This window comes from Chaetomium fimeti, assembly GCF_033439085.1.
Source record: "Chaetomium fimeti strain CBS 168.71 chromosome Unknown B0H64scaffold_7, whole genome shotgun sequence".
Classification (NCBI taxonomy): domain Eukaryota; kingdom Fungi; phylum Ascomycota; class Sordariomycetes; order Sordariales; family Chaetomiaceae; genus Chaetomium; species Chaetomium fimeti.
Window position 1 is genome coordinate 717669 of NW_026944335.1, and position 15382 is coordinate 733050.

Sequence of the window (15382 nt, forward strand, 5' to 3'; positions counted from 1 at the left end):
AACTAAGCTGTTGGTTCTTCCGCAGCAGCAGCCTCCGCAGCCTGGGCCTCGGCGACCTCAGGAGCGGGCGCATCCGCCACCTCGACATCCGCTACACCAGCGGCCTCCTCAGCCTCCCCGGCAGCGGCGGCGTCCTTCATCTCGGCGTCCTTCTCACCCTCCTTGGCCTCGGCACCCTCGACCTTCTTCTGGTCGCGCTGGATGCCCATGTTGATGAGCGGGGTGGTGTCGTTGTAGATGCGCAGCAGCATGGCGCTGCGGTCTTCCTTGGGCAGCATCAGGTTCAGGCTCTGGAAGCTCTTCCACAGGGGCAGGGCCATGCTCTCGGCGAAGTCCTCGTCGCCGCCCTCGGGCTGGACGCGCAGGACGCAGCAGCCGAGGGCGAGGTCGCGGACGCGCTCGCCGATCTCGTCCATGCGGCGCCAGTCGTCGCCGGCGATCTTGGGGAACATCTCGACCAGCAGCTTCTTGAGCGTCTCCTTCTTGGTGAGCACCACGACGCGCTCCGGGCCGACGTAGCCGTGCAGGATGGGGATGCCCTCGGACTGAATGCGCCAGCGGCAGACGTCGGCCGACGGCGCGTCCTGCTTGACGTACATCTTGACGCCGCCGTGCACGAACTTGACGCCGCGCCCCTCGTTGAGCACGAGGATGTCGCGCACCAGAGCTGAGGTGTAGTAGATGGCCTTGGCCGGCTCGCCGAGCGCGTTGCGCACCATGTACCGGTCTGACGGAAAGCGTGGCGAGATGGAGTAGAACTCGGCCACGTTCTTAATAACGTCGTGGTCGGGGGAGAGGAATTTGAAGGGTTCTTCGTAGGGGCCATCCGGCCTGCGCTTGGGCTCCGGGAGGGGCTCCTGGGCGGTAGGGGTTGCGGCTGTAGCCGCGGGGGTTGCTACGGTGGGAGTTGCGGATGTTGAGTCTGTTGGCTGCGGGACCGGGGTGGCTTCTTCGTTGGCGGTGTCGCCGTTGGCCGGGGTTTCGAGGGTCTCGGGCTTGGTCTCGGTTTCAACTTCCGCCTGAACTTCTGTTCCGGCCTCTGCTGGCTCGACTGCAGCTGGCTGCTCCTTAGAAGGCTCCTCGGACAACCTCAGCTTTTTAACACCGGCCTCCTCCTCTTTGTCCTCCTCATCCAGCGGCCTCTTGGTAGTATTCGCCTTGCCGTTGGCCTTGGCATTTTGAGGGGGCTGCTTCCTGTTCTCCTCCGGCTTCGCCTTGAACTCGACCTTCTTGTGGAGGGCAGTGATGAAGAAGCCACCAGTGTCCTGCTGATGAGCATACACCCGCATGCACCGGTCCAGGGGGAGATCGGCACAGTCGCTACTCGCAGAGGGCGGGAACATGCTCTCGACGAGACGACCCGGGGTAATGCCATCCTCGGTGGACTTTACGTACTCTTCGACCTCCTCCCACGAGTTCCATAGGCGAGCCGACTTGTCCATAATCTGCCACTTCCGCAGACCCGGCTTCCGCTTGAGTAGGGGGAGTTGGTCGCTGCAGTCAAGGATCTCGATCTTCTCAGGTCCGCCGCACCGCTCGATGGCGGCAGCCACAACGGACTCGTTCTCGACAGGGTTCATGCTGCAGGTCGAGTAGACAACGCGACCTCCGGGCTTGAGCATCTGTAAAGCACGCACTAGAATCCTGACCTGTGTGAGATGTAGACCCAAGGCATTACCGGGAGTCCAGTCCTTCCACAGATTGACGTTTTTGCGGAGGGTGCCGTCGCCGGAGCAAGGGACGTCGGCCAAGATGCGGTCGAATTTAAGGTAGTTGGGTTTGGAGGGGTTCTCGGGGTTCGGTATCCTGAGGGAGGGGTACATGGTGGCGTCGTGGTTGGTGACGATCATATTAGGCGAGGACAGGCGCTTCAGTTGATGGATAAGCATGTGACTCCGCTTATAGTCGGCGTCGTTAGCGATGAGCATGCCGGTGGCTCTGCCATCATCGCTGGGGTCGGCTTCTAGGCGTGTCGTCTCGTCCTCCTCCTGAACATCCTCGCCCTTGGCCTCGTCACCAGAGATGCTCCGAATGACCTGGCGAATGCGAGCCTCCTCGCCACGGTGGATCATCTCTAGAAGCTGAGCGGCCTTGCTGCCAGGTGCAGCGCAAAGATCGAGGACGGCCATTCCTGGCTTAACGTCCATGAGCAGAGGCGGGATCATGCTCACCACCTCCTGTCTGCTAATGTTCCCCACGCTGGTCTCGGAGACGAGGAACTTCTGGAAAGCGGCGAAGGGAGGGAACTTGCGGATGACGTTCTTCGGGGTAGTCATGGACCAAGCGAGTCCGTCGGGGTACCAGGGAACGGCGGTCGGGGGGGCGACGGTGACACCATCGTGAGTGATGCTAGTAATCTCGGGAATGTATCTCGTCTGGAGTAGGCGCTTGACGGCGAGGGCGTGGCCTTTCGAGCCGCAGAACCGGAAACTGTTGGGTAGCTCCCTCTTGAGCGCAGCCCAGAACTCGGACCTCTCTTCCTCGGGCAGGTCGACTAGGGAGTTGTAGTACTGCTCGAGTCGCTTGTTCTCCTTGGGCACTTCGGGATATGTTTGGTAGGGACGATGACCTCCACGATTGTCTCGACCACCGCCACGGCCACCACGACCGCCGCGGCCGCCGCCTCGGTGTCCCTTTGATTGAATAAAATGTCAGCAGAGATGTCAAATCAAGGTACGGGTTTCTGTGTGGTTGTGCATACTCTCTTTCCGCGACCCATGTTTGTGAGTGTGAAAAACGATGCGACGAGAGAAGGGCCGCTGTTGTAGACGGCCGTAATGCGCTCCAATCGCATCGAATTGACTTACGACAGTGGAGGAAGAAAAAAAAAAGGCGGCAGGAGGCCAGAAGCTGCCAAATGTGGGGGCGGGGAAGCTATCTTATCTCGGTGGAGACGGGAACGAGGCCGGAGCCAGGGAGCCAAGCAGGCACGAGGGCGTTCATTTTTAAAGTTAGTTAACAGTCCACGGTCCTGGTCTTTCCTCGTGAGAGAACAACCTGGAAGGAGTGCAAGCGCTAGACGATACATCTCGCAAGCGGACGGCGTCACAACCTAGGCACATAAATACTATACTAGACAGCGAACCACACAAGATGATGGTTGTATTACACGCACAAGTCCTCGGAAACACCAAGACATGTCATATCTATCTACCTAGGGTGTCATTCGAACTTGGGCGAGTGGAGAGCGTGACATTCAGTCTGTGGTGGGGATGTTGGTCGTAAATTACCCCCTCTAGGCTGGCGGTTGCAAGATAAATATCCCAGCGGTCGTAGCCGCCGTAATAAAGGTGCCACGTATTGTGCTCTCCTTCCCCTTTATAGACGAAGTTGCCATCCTCGATGGCAAATGGGCGTGTAATGTCGTCCGACTAGCCCCGGATACATTGGTTAATAGAACACCAGATGTGTGTACCATGTGGAAAGGGAAGAAACTTACGCCGATAGAGAGGCGCTCCGTCGAAACCAACCTATACGAGCTTGTACGGTATAGAGGCGATCCAAGGCCTTGGTATTGGAACATGTAGCCGCTCTTTCCAATGTCCTTGTCGGTGTCTATTTTGATGTCTGCGAGAGGACCGCCCGAGAGCTCTGGTGACAGAAACCCGACTCCGTTACTGCGGCCGCCGCTCACCCGGGCGTCGCCAGGGGCGTTCGGTGAGTTGAGGTAGAAACCAGAGGCCGCCTGCGCAAAGAGCGCCGTGGCTGATAGGAAAGCAGAAAGCTGCATGGTCGAAAGAGGCCGGGTGGATTTTGGCTTCCGGGTTGAACCAGTGGAAGTTGAGGTGGTGGAAGAAAATTGAGGAACGAGGAACGGGCAACTGGCCAGTTGTTATATAACTAGCTGAGGTTCAGACATCTCTCTCCCTCTTGTTTGGCTTTCAGGTCGTCCCCGTCGCCGAGACACAATCGACCGAGACTCGACTGCAGTATGCCTGTCGTCCATCCCTGAAGCAGAGGATCGGCATACCATCACATCCAAACCGATCATTAGTCTATGCTGATCCCGTGAACCTTCAGCTGAAGTTGGAGCCCGTGCCGGTTCATGCAAAACGCGGTGAAATTCGTGCCCGGTCTTTCTTGCCAGCACACAATATCCTTGGTTTTACTCGGCCACCGGCGGAGAGCTCCATGCTGACTGCCTTCCCTCTCCTCTTCAGGGCTCGTAGCGAATCTGCCATTAATAATGATACTTCCAATAAGGTATTCCGTAGATATCCAGATGACCCCAACCAACCAAGTTTTTTCTCAGACCCGCCTGCTCCGCCCAGTACCTTGCCAGCCAAAAGACCCCAAACCCAAGATGTAAATGCAACTCTCACCTACGACTGGCGCAGGAACCTTCCATCCCCCCCACTCCCCCATCATGACATCCCCCAACGGCCAGACCCGGGAGCAGTCACGGAGGGCGCGCCATGAACTCGCAACTCACTCCCAAAAGTACCTCTCCCTCGCCCTCGCCCCCGCCGTCTTAGACGATTCTCCCCCTGCGCCTGCAGGCCCCCCACCACCACCACCACCGCTTCCGCCCACCCCCCTCGACGGCGGCCCACCCGCTCCCCCATAGGCAGTAGGTATACACCCCCTACCCGCGGCAGCCGCCTCCCCAGCAGCAGCAGCAGCATGCCAGATCTCCTCCCTGAAATTGCACCGCCGCGCGGCGGCCTCCGACGCCGACGCGGGCGCGTACGCCTGCTGCTGGTGCCGCGCGTGGTCCTGCAGGGCGTCGTACGAGAACGCCGGGCGGAGAGGTGGGCGCCGGTGGTGATAGCCCCCCGCCGCCGCCCCTTCATACCCCCGCGCGCTACCGCTACCGCTACCGCTTCTCCTACCGCCGCCGCCGCTGCCGTATGGGTACGGTGACGCGGCCCATCCTGCTTGTCGGCTGTTGCTGGAGTCATACATGTTTTCGTCGAGCGAGGCGTGGCGGGTGCGGTAGCCGTGGATGGACGAGGGCTCCGACGCGTACAGGCCGTTGCCGCTGCCGCGGCCGAAGGCGGGGTTGGTGGTGAGGGGTTCTTTGGGGGCGTCGTTTCGGTCGGCGGACATGTCCTCGGAGGAGGGGTAGGTGCTGCGGCGGGAACCGGATTCCCATGTGGGGAGACCGTCAACGGGCGCTTGGCCGCCGCTGTTTATCCTGGGCCGGCCCCCCTGGCCGTAGTTTTCTGCGAGCGTCGGGTTGATGCCGGTTACGGCCCACGCAAAGACGGCCACGTCACGTATGGAGCGCATTAATTCTATGACTGGAAATTAGTATGGACTCTCCCGATGGGAGATGGGGAGGGGGGAAAGACATACGGTCAATAGGTGGCCCGCCCGCCGCCTTGACGCATTCCCGTAACGGCATGTATTGTGGTAGAAGTGGGGGGCGAAATGTGTAAAGTAGGTCCGGGGAGATATAAGGTTCGATCGGCTGCTGTCCCCACGGGGCTGCGAAGAGGCCGTTCTCGAAGTTTAAGGCGGCCGGTGCCACCGGCGGTTGTGGGTCGGGGATGGGCGGCCGTGCTCGCCGCAGCACAACGACGAGCCCATCTGATGTGCACGAAACGACAGCCTCCAGCTCAAATGTCTGAGGTGACTGGCGATGAGATCTCCCACGGGCATCGTTCCCAGCGCCGTCTTCCCCACCCCGAGTCCGGAGATTAGACCCGTCGTCAATGTCCATGCAACCATTCCTCAGGCCTTCGTCTTTGACGTCAACTTCACTCGCGCTGGGGCTACTCCTGTCGTCTGCTCCATCCTCCGTTTCATCAACTCCCTCCTCGTTGAGTGGGTCATTAGGGTCGATCCGCGGGTCCTTGTACCAGAAGCGGAGGTAGGCAATCGACTCGTTTGCCTTAGCGCTCTCCAAGCATCTTTCAGCCTCGTCGAGACAATTCGGCTGGATACATTCGTAGAACGGCTTCTCGAGAAGCTCATCGGAGCGTATCCCCAGAATTTGGGCGACGGCGTCTGTTGCGTACATGATGGTTAAGTTTCTCGTAAAGCGGTTGAGGATTAGGGCAGCCCGCGGTTCCCGCTCCATCGGGGGCATTTTGAATTTAGGCGACAGATGCTCGAGCATGTGGTATCGGGGGTCTCGCGGGGAGCTAGAAAATATCCGCCTGATTTGTGGTGCATCCCTCGCTCTCCCTGAAGACGTATGTTAGCAGTGGGCAAGGGGCTTGGCAAGTGAGTTTGGTGCATACTCTCGCTCCTTTCCCCCCTGAAGTATATACTTGTCGAGGCGACCAAGACATTGTGAACAACCGTAAAGCAACACTCGCAGCTCATCCACTGCCCATTCTTCGCAACGATGCGGGCATAGTGCAAGACGGCCGCCTTATCTAGCAGCACGCCTCGGCTGTGAACAGAACGAGCAAACGGGACCTCCTCGGGATGGAAATACTCAAAGGCGGACTTGCCCCGGACCTCATCAGGCTGGTAGCCCAGAATGTCGAGAATCGAGTCGGAGGCGAAGAGGATGTTGGCATCGGGGGTGAGGTCTGGGGGGCACTAGAGTCAGCCCGGGCCGGGGAACGAACGCGGTCTGATTTGACCTACTGTGGATGGTCATGAACGTCTGGTCTCGGGGGTCCATGGGGGGCTGAATATGGCGGGCCGCTCCAACGAGCTGGCCTGGCGTGCAAGAGTGTGGTTACAAGATGCTCTCCATGCGTCGACAGAAGAAGGGGAGTAGTATCGGGCAAGGGAGGCTAGTCTCGAAAGGAGGCGCCGAGCCAAACACAAAACAGGGCGTCGCGCAGTGTAAGTGCAAGTTGCCAGTGTCCCAGGGGTTGGCGGCACGGGACAACAAATCAGGCGCGGTTCCTGGATTCCTGTGACCGGGAGCAACGAGACCGAGGGGCTACAGAGCGTGCGGCAGCGAAGAGTTGGGCACACTGCGGTATCGCCTGTGCGTGAACGGATGTCCTCGACCGCCGTGTCTGGGGGTTGCCAACTGAGGTTGCGTAGGACAGAGATCCCGCCGTCACCTGGGAAGCGGATATATCCAGTCCCACCTGTTCCACCGCCGGCTGGTTCTGGGGCTAGCGGGGAGGAGAGGGGAGCACGTTTGCCGAGCGCGCTGAGGGAACCCTGGAAAGCGGCCAGATGCAGCACACGCTGCGGAGAAGTTGCCGACTGCTCGGAGCGAGAGACCGAATCGCAACCGAAAGCACCCGCAAGGTCGCACTGCTGGCAATGGCTTCGGTTCTGTGCAGCCAGGCAAAGCACCAGAGATCAGGGTCGCGGCGACAGTTGTGACGGGGAGAGTGCGAAAGGGGGAGGAGGGATTGCCGGCGGTTTGAAATTGCGAGGTAACGGCCGATTGTTGTCGGTGCTGCGGAGACCCAGACGCCGTGCAGGAGGTTTTTTTTTTTTTTTGTCTTGTCGCGTTTGTCGACAGTTCCAATGGGCAGGTAGGTAGTAGGTCTTGTTCTCACGGCCCTTCTTTGGGGGTCAAGTGGGCGACAAATCGGCGGGCTGGACAGGTATCGTTGGTTCCAATAACCGGAGAGGAAGAGCGCGCCAAATTGTGGGAGTGGGCGAGAGAGTGGGTATTCCGTGTGTGTGGCTGCTCAAACAAACTGGAAACGATGAGAGACACTGGCTGGGAAGAATCCGAACTCCAAGACTGAGACGGCAACTAACGGAACCGCACCACACAACACTTTGCGGGAATGCGGTAGTTATTGAGTGTCTGGAAAGCTGCGGGCGGGATGCGACGCAGCGCGGAGTGGTAAACTGGCGATCCCCAGGACTCGAGGTCGAAGTGAAGAGAGCATGGAGGGGCCCTGCAAGGTACGGGCGGGACCTTAAACTTTGCACTGGCGTGCCGGAGGATTTCGAGACGGAAACATGGCGCGGATGGCGCGAGCTTCCGTCGACTCCACGCCCTCGAGAGGGAAATGGAACCTGGGAGCATCCTCTTTGGGCGGGATGCAATCCCGCCGGCAGAAGCGCAATTTTTGCTCCCCACCCCGGCAGCAGCAGGTGCCGGCGCGGAAGTCTAGCCCTGTTGGGAAGAACCAGAAAGGCCAGGGCCTGGGTTGTTGTGGTTGTGGAGAGCATCTTGGCGAGCGGGATGGTACCCCAATTGTCCAAGAATTCTCGGGTTGCACAACTCCGTCTTTGAATGGATGGCAGATCGAGAAAATCACCAATCACGAAGGAGCTGAACTCGACGATTTGACATTGACAAACTGTAAGTTTAGACAAATTTCAATAAACATCTGCGTCTTCGGATAACTCCATTTTTGAAGTCGGCAGGACCGAAGGACGAGTGCCCATTGAACCGTCAAGGTGTCTGCCAATCTAGGCAGGTCATCCACGACCTGGATGAAGAATGCACGAACTCCCTACCCGGCGGGTGACGGGAGCTCGCTGCGGCCTAGCTTTTTCGGGTAAATAACACAAATTCATTCCCCCGTGAACATCAAGCTGGAACCCCAGAGACAAACTTGATCCTGGCGAACTTCCACAGACATGACGTCGAAAATGCATAAAAAAGCAAAAGGCCGCCAAGACGAAAGACGCCCGACTTCACCGGGGGTATCAGTACATACTGAGCAGACCGTAAATATCCCATCTCTCTCACTGGCTTTTTTCTTGCCGAGACAGTACGTGCGTATCTTCCATGTTCTGTGGTTGCGCGGCCTTGGCAACCGTTCTTGCTTGCCCTCTTGTGAGACAGACCTGGATGGACAGAAAACTGACGGGTTTCCCTTGTGCTCCTCACACTCGGGAATCGCACACGGTGTTTGATGTACAAACACACACTCACCCCCGCACGTGCCCAGGCGCCCCGTAAACCATTTTGCTGCCCGATCTCTGGGCTCCTCGACGGTCGTCACCATCGAAATTCCCAATTCCCGCCCGTCTGCATGATCGTCAGGGCCGGGATGACTGCAACCCCCCAGCGAGGATCACGGCCCCACTGCCCGTCGCAACCCGAGGGACGGGAACGGATGAACCACGGGCGCCACTCGGCCCAGCCGGACGTGGCTTCACCGCAATTCCCCGTGACACGGAGACGTTGCCCGGTGGCGGCTAGGTATGGAGTGTTGTGTATGTAGATTTTAGGTCACCCGGTGGAGTACGTCTAGGTGAAGAGGCCAAAAGCGGCGTTCCATGGGTGTTTTGTTCGATGCTCTCCGTCCCTCTCCTGTCTCAGAAGACAGCAACTCAAATTCTCGAAAACTCCTTGGCGTGGGGTTGCGGGTACTCTTGGCGGGAGAGCGGGTGGGCCCCGAAGGTTTTCGGGGTGCTGGGATGGCGGCTTTCCCCGTCTGGGCTGTTTTTCGGTGCGACCATTGGAGGATTTGCGGATTAGTCAACAAGTCGAGATTTGCTCTTGCTTTCCGTCTGTTCCCCTTCATGCACGCTTCCATCCCGATTCGCTGGTGCTCTTCATCCCCCCAGGGGCCGGGCACGGCTGGAATGATGGGAAATCATGGAATCACGCCTTCCTGGTCCGGAGCATCACGGGCAAATCTCGACAATCCCTTCGCTTCGCGAAATCCGTCTTCGTCATCGCAGCTCGGCGCCAGCCATGTGACGTTCAGCCGAGCTGGAACCCCAGCGTATGTGCGTATCCACGGCATCCCGGGGAGATGCAAGCGATGAGAAAGTCTACGCGAGGCCGATACTCCAAAGTTCTCGGATCCAGGATTGCGTCTAATATTTGCAAGGCTTCCTCTTGGCATTTGGAAAGGAGATGAGAGTCGAGCTGGACTCACCACGGTTACCTCTGCTCTTCATTACATTTTCCGTTGCAGCATCTCCCGATAATAAAACTCCGGATTGTGTTGTTGGCGAGATAGGACTTCATTCCAAATAACTACCTAGGTACCTACCTAGTCAAGTTACACGCCGGAGGGACTTTGCACAGCTTCGACTCAACAACTCGGCAGCTACAATGAACCTGTTGTGCTTGAACTGCACCACAGTTAGTAAAGTAAAGCTGCCAGTCCCGAATAAGCGGCGTACAAGTCTGAAATCAAACGTTGCCGTGATGAAGCACATGTTTGGCGGGTGTCAACAGAGCTTCTGCAAGTATCTGGCCCGAACTATAGCATCAGAGCCTATTATGATACTGGCTGAATGCTTCATGAAGAGGAGGGATGGCTGTCCAGTTAGGTAGCGCCTTTCAGCGGCCGGTCTCACAACACTCATGCCCAGCAGTTTTAACATTCAATAACTATCATGCTGCTTCAGACCCAGCAAGTGCAAATATGATAGGAGTAGTCCCGGGGTTGTGACGAAGTCGATGATGCGTGGGCTATGACTGCACTTTCCATTGTATGGGAGGACTAACTAGGTACCTAGGTGGTAGTCGACGTTGTACATAGTATGTGCTGCACTACCCCTGCCATGGACGTCTGAGTCCTCAAGGCGACTCGGCTCGCGTCTATTAGGTCCAACCCGGCGGATAGAAGAGCATAGCTTGCGATTGTGATCATTGGACTCAACAAATACAGACTGAGCCCCGTCTCAATGACCACTTGCTTCATTGTCCTGCTAAAATAGGTCTGTACAATACGCGGTGACACCTCTTCTTTAACATTACGGTGAGTACACAATTTGAAACCGTAGGAGTCTCTATCCCCTCATGCCAGGCAGTAGTTATGGGCATCCGTCCATTCGACCATTGCCTTTTCCATCTGTTTATTGGCTCCATAAGTCGCAGTGTTCGCCCTCCAGGTCCTTTTTCATCTCCTAGACGGCTCCGATACTTTGAAGCCCTTCGTGGTCTAAATTAGCGGCGAGTGGAGCCGGGAAGACAACCCAGCCATCAGACGAAGTTGCGAAGGGAGCTTTGGTCGGAGGTCGCGTCGCGTGACGCGCATCTTTAATTGAACTTGTTGGCCCACTTTAATTCTGGAAGGAAGAACGAAACACCAAACAAACTGAACATAATATTGGCATTGGCATTCCGCAGCTACGAGCTCAGATTAAGTATCCTCTATTTCATCTACAAGCTTGTGCGATATCCCAGCACTCCCGTCCAATTTTACTCAATTTTCCGGTACGCACGGCGGGTCACCCAACCCCGATCAAGAACACCCCCCAAGCCGCACCCTCCACCGAAACGTCCCTCTGGCCCCACACCAACGGACCCGGCCTGGAACGCCTTTCTACAGCCTGCCAAAGTTGAAATAAATCAGATTGCCATATGTCGAAGATGGCCCCGGCCGACTCAGCCGAGTGGGAACTCCCCAGGCTACGTGCATCCTTCCTCTTCCAGGTACTTCCCCTTCACCATAGCCCCTCACCGCCCCCTATCAGACTTCGCGACACTCACGCTGCTGGTAGGACGACTATAAATACCTCTCCGCAAATGATCAAGCAGCAAGTCAGGGTGTGTATGCATTGGGCTCTACTATCGTCCGCCACGGGCGTAGCTGACCTGACTTAGACCTGGCCGAGTTCTTTGACGTTAAGTTCTACCCATACAACCCGCCAGGCGCTCCTCCGGTTTTCGCTGTGACTAGTAAGAAGCATGTAAGATGGCACCAGACGTGGGGAAATTCGGCACAAAACTAATCAGGGGCTGAAAAAAGGCCGTAGTGTGCCGGTTGACGCAAACAGACAAGGACACCCAGCCTTGCGAGATCATACAGCTTATCAGGGACGACGGTGTGAGTTAGAATCACTCTCGCCACATGTATTATGATCATGTCATCTCACTGTGTTAGGACGACGCCAACTGCGCGAGCTGCTGGTCAAGGGATCCCGCCACTGAGGAACCGCTGCTCTGTATTGCCGGCACCAACTCCAACATCAAAATCTACAACGTAAAGCAGGGAAAGTTGGTCAAGGTAAGTCCACGATCCGAAATCCCAACCCCTGGGACAGAATGGCTAACTGCGAGCAGACCTTGGTCGGCCACGGAGGCGTAAGTCGATGAGAACTGTGAGGCTTCAAGATCCCAGGCTCACCGACATAGGGCATCAACGATCTCGCAACCTCGCCAGCCGATCCGCTTATCGTCGCCTCGGCCTCGGACGACACCACCATCAGGATATGGAGCCTCGCAGCAGCCCACGAGAAGCAACCCTGTGTCTGTATCCTAGGCGGTGAGAGTCACTCATACGACTTGCTTAGTGTGGTACGTGTCGCCGTAAAAGAAAAAGAATTCTTCATTGTTGCTTAACCTTTCCCAGGCTTTCCATGACAACGGCCGCTATCTCTTGTCTACTGGCCATGACCAAGTCATCAATCTGGTAGGACCATATACCCCACCAACTTCTATTAAGTCCCGGACTGACACCCTGTAGTGGGCGCTTCCGGAATTCCCAGCCGAACACCTCGACGTCCCCTTTGTGTTCCAATATCCCCATTTCTCATCTTCCGAAATCCACCACAACCTCGTCGACTGGTAAGCTTGCGCTCTGCCCTCCTCTCAGCCAAACCCTTCCTAAGCCTAACCCCCCCAATAACAGCGTGGCCTTCCACGGCGACCTGATTCTCTCGCGGGCCTGCCACGAGGACTCGATCGTGCTCTGGCAGATCGAGGGCTTCTCGTCGGCGGACCCGATCCCGGGCCCGCTGGACGCGCCGACGCCGACCGACATGGCCAAGCAGACGCGGTCCTACTTCACGCCGACGCTGTCGCAGGACCGCCGCGCCATGTTCACGCGCCTGGCCCAGTTCCACACCCCGGACTGCGGCGTCCAGTTCTTCATGCGCTTCCGCATCTTCCACGCCCCCGGCCGCCACCCCATCCTCGCCTTCGCCAACGCCCGCTCCCGCACCTTCTTCTGGGACTTTGCCCGCTTCGCCTCCTACAGCCGCTACATGGCCGACCTGCGCGACGCCCAGAAGGCCGGCAAGCCCCTGCTGCCCGCTACCGCGGCCGCGGCCGGCGGCGGGGAGGCGCCTGCGGTCCAGAAGCCCGCGTGGCTGATGGTCAAGCGCGGGAAGAAGGGCGCTGCTGCCAACGCGGTGGCCCAGGCCGCGGCGGGCGATGGGACGCCGAGTCTGAGGTCCTTCGTGATGGGCGGTGGCGGCGGTGGCGGCGGTGGCGGCGGCGGCGGTAGTGCCGGCGCGGGGGACAAGGAGTCGATGGTCTCGGCGAGCCCGGACCCGGAGAGCGTCGTCACCGGCCTGGGGCACAGCAAGGAGACGCTCCAGGCCTGGGCCGAGATGTATGACCTGTCGAACCCCGTCGGCTATGTCAAGGCCCATCGGACCCTGCAGATCGACGGCGGGTTTGTGGGCAGGCAGGTGGGCTGGAGCCCTGAGGGGGAGTGGTGCGTGGTGGTGGGCAATGGGAACAGGGCGCTGATCTACCAGCGGTGGGCCAAGGAGAAGGGGGTGGCCACGACGGTGGCTTGAGTGTGATTTAGTTTGTAGCTGCGCGGTTTTGATGGTACTTGGGTTGTATTGCCTATCCAGCGGTGGTGTCTTTTGCACCTGTCTAAACTTGCATCGACGAAAACATGGGCAACACCGACCGGTCCGCGTCCTCTAGGTCGTCTTCGTCATCCGAGTCCAGAGTCGCCAGAAGCCGTTCATCATGGTCTCTTAGCCCTCCGGTCGACTTGATCTGGCTCAATAGCCCTTTTGCTTTCACGCGCTGGTCAGCCCGCGCTCTCCTGCCCTCTCTATCCTCGGAGGAAGACCGCGGTGCAGGCCTCATGAACAAGTCCCCGATATACAACGCCACCATGGCTCTGAGCCTGAGTAGCTCGTGGTCTCGTGAGAAAGGGATCGTTTCCATGACCGTGTCCATGCGCTGTGCGATGTCGGTCATGCGCCGCAGTGCCTCGAGCCGGACGTCGTTTTCCTTCTCGCGCAGTTTCAACTCCCGGCGGCTGAGGCCTCGTAGATGGGGTTCGGTTTCAAACTGCTCACCCCCCAGCTCTCCTTCTCCCATCCCCTCGAGTCCGTACTCTATCGGTTCATCCACATCCATGCTACCCTCCTCCTCCCAGCTGTCGCCCCGCTGCAGCTTCGCCAGCCCCCTCTTGTTCGCAGCATGCGCCGCCTCCATCTCGGCACTGAACAGCGCTACCTGGAAATCCAGCACATTATGAGCGCTGCCGGCATGCTGCTTGCTGTACGGGTACTGCTGGATGAGGTACTCGTAGTACGCCTTGAGCCGGGCCAACCTCTCCACCTTTACCTCCTCATCCTCCACATTCCCATCCCCATCCCCCTCCCCTTCCACCACCTGCCCCCAATCCCCCTCCCCATCCCCATCCTCATCCCCATCCCCTTCACCCTGATCACTCTCCCTTCCACCAACCCCCCTCCTAACCCTGCTAACCCTCCCACCCCTCCCACCCCCCCCAACCTCCCCCTCCCTCACCAGCACCTCCGCCCCCATCTCCCAAAACCGCTCCCTTCTCAAATCCACCCTCCGCCCGTACACCCGCGCCCGCACCAGCAGCCCAAACGCCCGCCTCGCCCTCGCCACATCCCCCTCGGCCAGACACCGCCGCACCACGGCCGCCAGACACCCCAGGCGCGCCCGGTACGCGCGCGCCCCGCGATCTGTTGTTGCTGTGGAAGTGTCGTTGCCGTGCTTCCCCCTACGGCTACGGGTGCGACTGCGGCGGTTGCCGCTGCTGGTGGTGGTGGTGGGCTCGGATTCGGGGTCAGTGGTCTCGGCATCGGTGGTGCGCCAGCCGCCTTCGGTGGCGGTCGCGTCGTCGTCGGCGTCGCTGGCTGGGGTGGAGCGGAAGGCTGCTGCTGCTGCTGCGGTGGGGTCGTCGTCGTCGTCGTCGTCGTCGCTGCTGGCGGCGGTGGTGGTGGTGGTGGTGGGGAGTTGCTTGCGGGCGGGGCGGGAGGTGCCGCGGTGCGGGAAGCCCGGGTGGGCTCTGGAGGGGAGGGGCTTGTCGGCGGGGTAGCCGGCGAGGACGAATTGTCGGAGGGTGTCGGGGGAGTGGGAGAGGGGGTTGATGACCGCCTCTGAGGGCGCGCGTTTGCGCTTGCGGTGGGGGGTGCTGGTTGGGGGGCTGTTCATGGCTTTTGTTCTTTTTTGGTGAGAGGGGTGGTTTGGATGTTTGGGGTCGGTAGTTTAGAAGCGCGGTTGGTATGCTGGTGTTGTGTTGAGTCGACGGTTGATGGTTGAGATGAACGGTTCTGAGCTGTTGTATAAACTCACATGTGGCGCAAATGGGCACTGAGATAATTTCAAACCGTCACTGGTCCCTAAATATCACATAACTTCGCTGATGGCAAAAGTTTAGATTTTCTGGGTTTGTTGTGACTTTGACAAGATTTTCAGTCTCTCTTACGAGAGGGTTGGTGGGTGATGAGGAGTTACAGGTTTGCCCAGCTGCTGAATCGGGATTTTGATGCGGAACTGCAAACAGCAACCACACCACGACCCAACATAGGATCATTATCCACTCAAAATAACCAGTTCCTTTGAGCGATGAAAATCACAGGG

General features: G+C 58.5%; 5 protein-coding genes across 5 annotated transcripts; 1 reads left to right on the forward strand and 4 right to left on the reverse strand.

Moving 5' to 3' along the window:
* Positions 1-2: 2 nt before the first annotated feature.
* On the reverse strand, positions 3-2719 carry B0H64DRAFT_376838 (S-adenosyl-L-methionine-dependent methyltransferase; the record flags this gene model as incomplete). Its single annotated transcript, XM_062802497.1, has 2 exons — positions 3-2633; positions 2702-2719. The coding sequence occupies 2 exons, from the start codon at positions 2717-2719 to the stop codon at positions 3-5; spliced, it is 2649 nt and encodes an 882-aa protein (XP_062655793.1).
* Positions 2720-2987: 268 nt separating this feature from the next.
* B0H64DRAFT_225587 (uncharacterized protein) lies at positions 2988-4079 on the reverse strand. Its single transcript, XM_062799645.1, has 2 exons — positions 3440-4079; positions 2988-3371 (listed from the first exon to the last, which is right to left on the reverse strand). Exons 1-2 carry the CDS (start codon positions 3728-3730, stop codon positions 3147-3149), a joined length of 516 nt encoding a protein of 171 aa, XP_062655794.1. The 5' UTR covers positions 3731-4079; the 3' UTR covers positions 2988-3146.
* Positions 4080-6743, reverse strand: B0H64DRAFT_225586 (uncharacterized protein). The gene is made up of 4 exons (XM_062799644.1): positions 6544-6743; positions 6189-6485; positions 5299-6132; positions 4080-5237 (listed from the first exon to the last, which is right to left on the reverse strand). The coding sequence occupies exons 1-4, from the start codon at positions 6578-6580 to the stop codon at positions 4429-4431; spliced, it is 1977 nt and encodes a 658-aa protein (XP_062655795.1). The 5' UTR covers positions 6581-6743; the 3' UTR covers positions 4080-4428.
* Positions 6744-11164: 4421 nt separating this feature from the next.
* On the forward strand, positions 11165-13320 carry B0H64DRAFT_329227 (WD40-repeat-containing domain protein; the record flags this gene model as incomplete). Its single annotated transcript, XM_062800866.1, has 10 exons — positions 11165-11227; positions 11296-11341; positions 11399-11484; positions 11544-11621; positions 11679-11801; positions 11858-11878; positions 11930-12091; positions 12147-12206; positions 12261-12361; positions 12426-13320. The coding sequence occupies 10 exons, from the start codon at positions 11165-11167 to the stop codon at positions 13318-13320; spliced, it is 1635 nt and encodes a 544-aa protein (XP_062655796.1).
* Positions 13298-15251, reverse strand: B0H64DRAFT_466997 (uncharacterized protein). The gene has a single exon (XM_062807703.1). It carries the CDS (start codon positions 14951-14953, stop codon positions 13403-13405), a length of 1551 nt encoding a protein of 516 aa, XP_062655797.1. The 5' UTR covers positions 14954-15251; the 3' UTR covers positions 13298-13402.
* Positions 15252-15382: the final 131 nt, after the last annotated feature.